This window comes from Phocoena sinus, chromosome 12, assembly GCF_008692025.1.
Source record: "Phocoena sinus isolate mPhoSin1 chromosome 12, mPhoSin1.pri, whole genome shotgun sequence".
Classification (NCBI taxonomy): domain Eukaryota; kingdom Metazoa; phylum Chordata; class Mammalia; order Artiodactyla; family Phocoenidae; genus Phocoena; species Phocoena sinus.
The window spans coordinates 61,120,541-61,130,048 of NC_045774.1; the positions used below are offsets into that span (position 1 = coordinate 61,120,541).

The window sequence follows — 9,508 nt, forward strand, 5'->3', positions numbered from 1 at the left end:
TGGGAATTCTAGGAATTCTTTCATGTGGTAGTTCCCACAGCCCCCTACACTTCCTGTAACTTCTGTCTCACATTACTTTTTCATGCTGCCAGAAGTATAGTGGAATTTCTATGAAAATGAGTTTTTCACTTTTAACATATTTTAACAGGCAGTGAATGGAATTGCTACCATAATTGCTGAAACACATGGATACATGAGGCAAACGAAAATGTATTGGTATACATAGAAATATGAATACCTGTGCTATAAAGCACTTAGTTATAGGCATGCTTGTCTCAAAGATGGAAATCTTGGAGCAGCCTGCCACCTTCAGGACAACTTTCCAACTAACTCTACCAGAGAACACTGGTTTTAGCCTCTATAAATTCCAACTACCAATTCCAGTTAAAAACATTTCATGATAATCAATGGTGGAAGCTATGTTCCTTATAAAACTTTTGCTATTATTATTATATATAATAATTACCTTATTTTTCTTTAAATAAAATGCCCCCTTTCTTTACTTCAAGATTCTTTTTAAAAATTATTACCTCAATTCAATTATCTTTACATCAATTATTTCATTGCTTTTAACTTTGAGGCAGGAGGTAGATGGGCCCCCGGGGCAAATGGTTTGAGCTCGTTCCTGTGGACTGATACTCTGAGACAAGAATAACAGGACAATTGAGAGAGGAGGCTAGGACCTGCCCAGGTAGAACATGAGACCACATATTCCTCATTCTCAAAGTCAGGAGACCTCCCCGACTACACATGCATAGAAAGGCTCCTTGGAGGTCAGAAGGGGAGTGATGCCAGGTGATGTTGTCTATCCATATGCCTCTTCGGTAGAATCCATCTTGGCTAAGAGATGTGTGTGCACACATGGGAAGATCCTGAGATATACCAAATATGGACTTTGAACCAGGCAAATCAGAATGATTGGTCAAAGGAAACCCGGAACAAATGCCCCATAAAAGTGATTCAAACTGCCACGAGGGTGCGACCCTCTCTGAACCCACCCGTGTGTCTACCCACATGTACTGTACTTTTTTTCTCCTAATAAATACTTTGTTTCACTACTTTCCATCTTTGTGAGAATTCTTTTTCTGCAAAGCTGTAGAACCAGGGCCTTGTCACTGACCACTGGTCTAGTGGCTAGGATTCGGTGCTCTCACTGCCACGACCAGACCTCAATCACTGGCCAGGAACTGAAACCCTGCTTCAAGCCGCTGCAGGCCGAGGCCACCTTCATTTCACTGAGAGCTGAGAACACTAAAAACAGATCTTGCAGCCACAGTCTGAAAACTACTGTAACCTTTGGAAACTGTGCTACTTCCTAGTGGGTTCTTTGATTATGGATTAATGACAATATTTCTAAAGAATCTTAAAGAAAAGCAGCAACACAATAATCCATTCAGAAACAGGAGGAGGAAGAGGGAGAAAGGGAAAGAGGGAGTGAGACAGAGAGAAAGAGAAAGGAAATATGTACAGCACTCGCTTTTTATGTTTGTTTTTTTCCTATTGTCTGTTCCTTTCATTAAGTTAAAGGAGGTCTCCCTGGCTTAAAAAGAATGAGGAAAGCAGAATAAAGGAGAAATAGGCTTGGGAATGACGTGGTGACTCAGTACTTAATAGTATGGAGATATAACACAAATTAGTATCAAAAATACACAGAGAAGGGAAAGGTCAGCATAACGGAAATTGATACAATTAGATCAAAAGGGTTATGAGAGAGGGATGTAAAAGATTATGGAAAAAGAGAACACAGCTCAGATTCAAACTCATCAGGTAAGGGGACAGGAAAATAAGGCATATTTAAATAAAAGAGTGACAGAACAAATATTCATGGAGAATGATTAAACTTTCATTATTTCCTTTCACAAAAGCAGGAAAGGGCCATTTTAGAATCTTCCGTCACCCTGGTGCCATTAGTTCCATTTTTACTGGCTTCCTCTTTGGTTGCACTGACCTGTGAAAGGACTTCAAGGTCAATTTGCTTAGACTTTCTCAGCCCGCAACTTTGGAATCACAAGGGAAGCTTGAACCAATGCCGGGACTCACTTGGGAGGAATTAAATCAGAAAATCTGGGGTGAGGCCCGACGTGAAACTGCTTTAAAACTTCCCGCCCGACTCCACCAGTCTCCGGAAAGGTGAGCCATCGTGTGTCCGAACCTTAAGTCCCGCCCCATCTCGCCGGAAGCGGCCACAGGGGGGAGCACATCCACGCCCCGGAGGAAGTCGCGCTCCCTTTGAGATACTCTGGGCGGAGACGCTGCATGCGCCCTCCCGACCGCTGGGGGGCGAACGGCGCGCAATCAGCGTCCGCTTTCCGGCGCGCGGCCAGAGCGACCCCAGACATGCTCACGCTCCGGTGCGTCCCGGAGGTCGCCCGGGCCGGTGTTTAACCACGTGTGGTGTGAATTTAAGGGCATCATGTTATGAAGAGATGGGGGCTGCGGTGACTCGCGCCATCAGGAATTTCAACCTAGAGAACCGGGTGGAACGGGAAATCAGCAGGATGAAGCCCTCCCCCGCTCCGAGGCACCCCTCCACCAAGAACCTCCTGCGAGAGCAGATGAGCAGTAAGTGGTGCCAGGGCGCATGGGGCCTCGCGGTGCGGGCTCCCTGTGCGGGCTGGGCTGTTCCACGCCCGTGGACCTCCGTCCAGTGGTGGGGGTGACCGGGGTCGGCTGCAGTCACTCGGGTCAGCTGAGCGCGGGAAGGGGGAGCCACCAGGCCGGTGACATTGAGACAGCCCCCTTGCGCTCGCGGTGGAGGCGGCAGCTCTGCCTACTTCGTAGTCCTGGAGGTGTTAGCTTGTGCCCCCGCTGCCCCCGCCCTCCCCGGCTTTTGTCTTTAATGCTCAGTGGCTTGATACAGGGAATCAAAATCAGAAGGGATCGTGTGCAAGAGAACTCTCTAGATGTCTTCACAGATTGATAGACACCGAGCTTGACCTAGCATTTTGAGTTACACTTAAAACATGTTCTGTAGTGTTCGAGTGATTGTTGATTAAGCAAAAAGTTAAAAGTGACTGTCTTGTGTTAAGTGTTTAGGGTCTTAGAGGAAACTTTCTTTGGCTTTAAATATTGCGACATTCTTTTTCTTTCCTTAGGCCATCCAGAAATTAAGGGAGAAATTGCTAGAAAAGATGACAAACTGCTGTCATTACTAAAAGATGTGTATGTCGATTCCAAAGATCCCGTGTCTTTTGTTCAGGTAATGTGTGTTTTAATTGAGTAAATACATAATTTAACCCTTTGGGGCTCCAGGAGAATGACCAAGAGAAGTGTGGCAAATAGTAAAAAAGAGTGAGCGCTCTGCAAGTGTAAAACTGTCAGTGTGCTTCTGACCAGAATGCAGAGCATTGGCAAAGTTGAAGTACAGCAGTCTAAGCCAGACACATACGCCTCCGTTCATTGGATATTTTCCGAAATTCTAAAAGACTTGTGAAAGTATTGATTGTGTGCAACTTGGTGAATTATTTGGTATTATTTCAGAATTTGTAAGATTTGGTAAGGTACTTCTAGTGATTGTCATTGGAATGACCAAGGGAGGGCTTTAATACTATTTTCTCATACTTCAGTGGATTGAGGTATGTTTTAATATCAGAGATTCCTTTAGTGTTGTGTTGTTGGTGCTTGATTTTTTTTAATTTTGTTTTTTAAGAATATTATTAAGATAGAATACGTAAAGATAGGGAGATCACAGAATACACTGGGAACGGGAACCTGTATGTAAGTGCCAGGTACAAGTGCTTTGCATACAGAGAAGAACAAAACATCTCTAGTCCTTGATTTCACGGTGCTTATAGTGTTGTGAGGGACACAGGCATTAAACAGATGAGCAACCATAGGTACATAGTTACTAATAATTCTCTGAAGGAAAAATATAGGCACAGTGAGCATATCAGAGGGACTTTTTTGAGACTGAAGGATCAGGGATGGTTTCTGAGGAAGTGACATTCAAACTCAGGCCTGAAGGATGGGTGGGAGTTAACCAGATGAGTTTGTGGGGCAGGAAGGATCTAAGTAGGAGGAAGAGTTTGATTGAAGGAGAGGGAATTGCCAGTGACAATTCCTATCTTTCCATTCTAAAATTCTCTGCTTGTCTCTGTAGATAGGCAATAGACGGTTTGCACAGATAAAGTTATTAGTATGATTTTCACTAGAGAAGAGATATAAAACTCATGTACAATAAGGTATGTAAATTTTTGCACACAATAGCAGTTATAGAGTTCAATTATCACCATATACTCATAAGAAATATATGTATGGGGTTGATGTTCACGTTCTTTATGTTATTTTTAGGCAGGAGTTAGATAATACTTCTAAGTATTGTTTCTCTCACATGTACTTATTCATTCGAAAATTGGCTCTTGGGGAGCAAAAAACATTGAACACTTCTTATGTATAAAACACAGAAATGTAGTTATAATACATAGGATACATACAGTGGTATTAAAATTTCTTGGGGGTGGGTATTAGGAAAAGCCTGAAAAGACTCATGCAGAGTGATAATGAAGAAAAGGTTGAAGTGCCTATTTATGTTCTTTGTACGTTTTTTTCTTTTGGGCAGTTCATAATTTTCTTAATGATTTGTGATGTCCCTGGACATCAGTGGAAAGTGAAGAAGTTGTTAGGAGTATCTCAGGCCAGAGTTACAGTATGAAGGTAGGAGAGAGTGTGATGCCTTTAGAGTTCAGTACAGTTAGGAGAAAGTATGAGGGATGCATTTGGGAGAAATGAGGTGGGGTAGAGAGTAACAGGGGCCAGATCATGAAGATCCTGATTTGTCTTGCTAAGGAATTTGGGTTTTATCCTGAGTGCAGTGGGAAATCATTGAAGAGTTTCCTGTCGAACAGTGACATCAGATTTGCTTCATTCTGGGGACGGTTTTGAGAGTGGGCTGGGAAGGAACAAAATGCATTTTATCTAGTTAGAGGAGACCAGGGTTTTGCAGTAGTTCCTGTAAGAGACGTTGGCTTGGACAAGGGTGATTTAGTGACTGGGAGAGAAGTGAACGGGTTTGAGAGGGACTTTGGTAGTATCAGCAGGATTTGGTCGTTGATTGCCTGTAATGAGAGAGGGGGGAGATGTAAGGTATCACGTAAGAGAAGCTCTGGGTTTTGGAGTGGGATATGGGAGGTGGGTGGTAATGGTCACCGAGCTAGTGGATATGGGGATAGTATCGGATTTTCAGAGGAAAGGGATAAGTTCAGTTTTAGACATGTTGATTTTGATGTGCTTATAGATTATCCAAGTAAAGATGTCATTTGTCATTTGGGAATTTGGATCTGGAAGTCAGGAGGAAGGTCGAGGTTTGAGATCACATTCAAGAGTCATTAACACGTAGATAATAATAATAAGGGGGTGTGTGGGATTGCTTGGGAGGAATGTGTAGAGTGAGAAGACAGCCTGGGCTAGAACTTAGTGCACACTAACATTTACGGGGCATCTGAAGGGAAATAGTCCACAAAGGAAACAGAAGGAACCACTACAGAGACAGATGGAAAACTAGGAAAGGTGTGGTATGGAAACCAAAGGAAAGATAGTTGTGGGTCCATGGGAGTGGTCAGCAATGTCAGGTGCTGTAGTGAGTTCAGATAAAGCCTGAAAAGTGTCCTCTGGATGCAGATCTAATCTTCTGGATTTGAGATCACAAGTATCTCTTTTAAAGTTGAACTAAAAAGAAGGAAACTGGTCATAAAAAAAGTGTTGGTTTTGGGTTTGGTGGGTGTTTGTAAAATTTGGTGACTACAGCATTTTCATATTTTGACCAAACAGCAGTAATAGGCAGGGTGCCTTTGAAAGGAAAGGTAAAGAGGGATGGTTGGTGTAGCTGATAGAGGAATGGAATACAGAGCACAAATGCAAGGGTTAAGCTTGGGCAGGACAAACAGATGGAAAGAATGGGTGTTATAGGTAGTTTTACTTATATTTATTGCGGTCTTAGAGGCATTAATTTATTTTCTCTGAAGAGGCAAGATCTCTAGCAATATTTGAATTCATTCAAGGTGTTTGGAGGCACTGAATATGAAATACAAAACTAGGAAACAGAATGGAGATTATCAGGTATGCCGTTAGAGCAGCATCAGAATCCTGCCCTTCTAAAGCAGTTTTTTATCTTTTCTAATCAGTGCATTATTGTTGTTCTTTTAATATATATGAAATAATGTAGTACGTGGATGGTATACATTTGATTATTATTTTCTAGAACTACCTAAATTTTCTAATGATTGGCTTATGGTTATGAAACGGTGATATGGCAAAAGTGCCATTGAACTATGACTCATTATAATGAGAAAATATAGTTTAGAAAATCATGGGTAGTATTTATTTGAAGAAGAATAATAGAGATTCTAGAATCATGAAAGTAGATGTCAAATCCTGGCTCTCATCTTGAAAGCTTATTTTTTGGTTTTTGTTTCTTGATACTAGGTAAAGGATGCTGGAACACCTCAGAAGCCAAAGGAGTTCAGGTTGCCAAAAGACCATCATTCTGACATGATGAATGTTAATAACATTCCCAAAGGCAAAATTTCCATTGTAGAGGCACTGACACTTCTCAATAATCATAAACTTTATCCAGACACATGGACTGCTGAGAAAATAGCTGAAGAATACCATCTAGAACAGCAAGATGTAAATTCCCTTCTCAAATATTTCGTTACTTTTGAAGTCAAAATCTTACCCCCTGAAGGCAAGAAAGCAATACAATCAAAATGAAGAGAATCTTGAAATAACTTTTCCTTTATTTACTCTGCATCCCTGTACCCTGTTTATTTTCTCATTTTTAGCATATTAAATTATATAAATTACCAAATGTGTTAAGCTCCCTCCTTGTGAGAGCATGCTATTTATTGAGCTCTGCTGAATTTTCAGGATTGCTGTTAGAATTAATTTTTTTCTCTTTTAAACTTTAATTTGGTTTAGGCATATGTTCTTATGCAATAACTTATTAGCATGACTAATCAGCACATGTATAAATTTATTATAAATAAAAGAGTTATCATACTTTAGGCAAATCATATCATCAGCTTTTAAATTGATATATAACCTCTTGGGAAATGTCCTGAATCCCTCGTTTAACATTCAAAGCTTCACCTTCCAATTTTGGTGGTTAGTTTATGTATGAAATAACTTTTTAAAAATATAAACAGGAATTGGTGTATTTAAAATTTTAGCAGTCTCTGCTTTGACAAACAGGTAAGTTCAAAAACTTTCAGAGAGACAGGCATAGTGGAACCTATCTGAAAAAAATAACTTTTCTCTGGACTTAGCATAGAAATACAAGGAAATTTTAAAGAGTGGATAAATCAGAGAACTATGGTAAATTGAATTTGGTGATCAAATACATATATTTTTTTCTAATTTAAATGCTGGTTGAAAGAAGAGAAAAAATAGCAAGTAGAAATATAAAGTGTGATCACTGGAAGGGAAATTGCTGCTTCATCCATTTAACAAACTTCTGAGCACAGTGTGTGCCAGTACTAGGGTCTTAAGTGAGATTGTGTAACTTGAGCTCTGTGATATTACTACCTGTGGGATTTTGGGTAGATTGTATAACCTCTTTGAGATTGAATTTCCTCTATAAAAAGTATAGTGCTGCCTTATTAAATCAAAGGGTTACTGTGAAGATACATAAGACAACAAAGGACTACAAAGGACTGCACAAATTCGACTCATTTTTTTCCAACTGAGAAGAGCAGCCTGGGGAGGTTTCATGACCTAGCTAAGATTATTCTGTAGTTTATGACATAGCCAGGCCCAGAATTTAGGCTTTCAAAGTCCTAGTGGTATGTTTTTTTTCAAAAAATACATCTCAAAAGTGTAGAAGGTGTGAGTTGTGGGAATATTCAGAGAATGTGGTAAGAAAAATTCCAGGTTATCAGTGTCTTTCTGAGGGAAGACAGGCATTCCCTACTTTCCAGGGATTTCCCTGGAAATGGTATGGAAGTTGCTGAGGAATTCAGCATGATGATGGAATGAGGCATTTGTAATGCTGAGAAGAGAAAAACTGACTGAGATGGGTAAGTTTTAAGCTGTATTCAAGTGCAGTCCCATTATGTGAATAAACTATACCTACCTATATGTGGTTCAAAACTAGTTCTTTTAAGAAAAAAAGAATCCTTAATATAAAATTGTATTTTAAAACTCCAATAACTCAATTATCAAAACTGTTTTCTTTTACCAAATAAAGGTCAATACTTGTACTTGAATCACTAATACTGCTATTTGTGAGCCATCTTCCCTATTCAAATCTACACTGTGGTTAGGCGGCTGTAAATATAGCTGTTGTTATGTGTGTCACATGATAAAATAAAGTACTTCCCATATCATTCATTGGCCTATTACTGCTTTTTATTACAGGTAGGAGAGTGTTGGGTAGTAGTGGTGTCACAGACGGCATGCAGTTGAGATTCAGAAAAATCTAGATGTAGATCTCAGCGTCCCTCTAGCCATGTGATGTTAGAAATGTCCTCAACTGTAAAACAGGTAATTGCTAACATCTTAAAAGCAGTTACTGTACTAGGCATTGATCAAGTAAATTTAATAGGCATGAGGATAAGTACTGTTAACCATATTTTACAGGGAAAATTGAAGCACAGAAATCTAAAGTAACTTTTAAAAGATTACCTAGTAAACATTGGAACCTGGATTTAAACCCTTGTAGGTTACTTTCAAAACCTTACGCTCCTATGTTGTCTCTCTGTGGGATTATGAGAATTAAGTGAGGAAGGACCTTCAAGATGGCAGAGGAGTAAGACGTGGAGATCACCTTCCTCCCCACAGATACATCAGAAATACATCTCCATGTGGAACAACTCCTACAGAACACCTACCGAATGCTGGCCAAAGACCTCAGACTTCCCAAAAGGCAAGAAAATCCCCATGTACCTGGGTAGGGCAAAAGGAAAAAAAAAAACAGACAAAAGAATAGGAATGGGACCTGCACCAGTGGGAGGGAGCTGTGAAGAGTGAAAAGCTTCCACACACTGGGAAGCCCCTTCACTGGTAGAGACAGGGGGCAGGCAGGGGGGAAGCTTCAGAGCCACGGAGGAGAGCGCAGCAACAAGGGTGCAGAGGGCAAAGTGGAGAGATTCCCGCACAGAGGAATGGCGGTGACCAGCACTCACCAGCCTGAGAGGCTTATCTGCTCACTTGCCGGGTCGGGTGGGGGCTGGGAGCTGAGGCTCGGGCTTTGGTCAGAGCGCAGGGAGAGGACTGGCGGCGTGAACACAGCCTGAAGGGGGCTAGTGTGCCACAGCTAGCTGGGAGGGAGTCTGGGAAAAAGTCTGGACCTGCCTAAGAGGCAAGAGACCATTGTTTCAGGGTGCACAAGGAGAGGGGATTCCTTCCCCATGTTCCCACAGAAGGCGCAGCACTGCCTAAGTGAGCTCCAGAGATGGGCGGGAGACATGGCTATCAGCTTGGACACCAGAGAAGGGCATGAACTGCTATCACTGCCACCAAGAATCCTGTGTGCAAGCACAGGTCAGTATCCAACCCCCCGCCCCCCGCTGGG

General features: G+C 41.4%; 1 protein-coding gene across 1 annotated transcript; it reads left to right on the forward strand.

The window, feature by feature from the left end:
• The first annotated feature begins 2,321 nt into the window (after positions 1 to 2,321).
• NDUFAF4 (NADH:ubiquinone oxidoreductase complex assembly factor 4) lies at positions 2,322 to 8,325 on the forward strand. The gene is made up of 3 exons (XM_032651802.1): positions 2,322 to 2,562; positions 3,096 to 3,199; positions 6,421 to 8,325. Exons 1-3 carry the CDS (start codon positions 2,427 to 2,429, stop codon positions 6,706 to 6,708), a joined length of 528 nt encoding a protein of 175 aa, XP_032507693.1. The 5' UTR covers positions 2,322 to 2,426; the 3' UTR covers positions 6,709 to 8,325.
• The last annotated feature ends 1,183 nt before the right edge of the window (positions 8,326 to 9,508 follow it).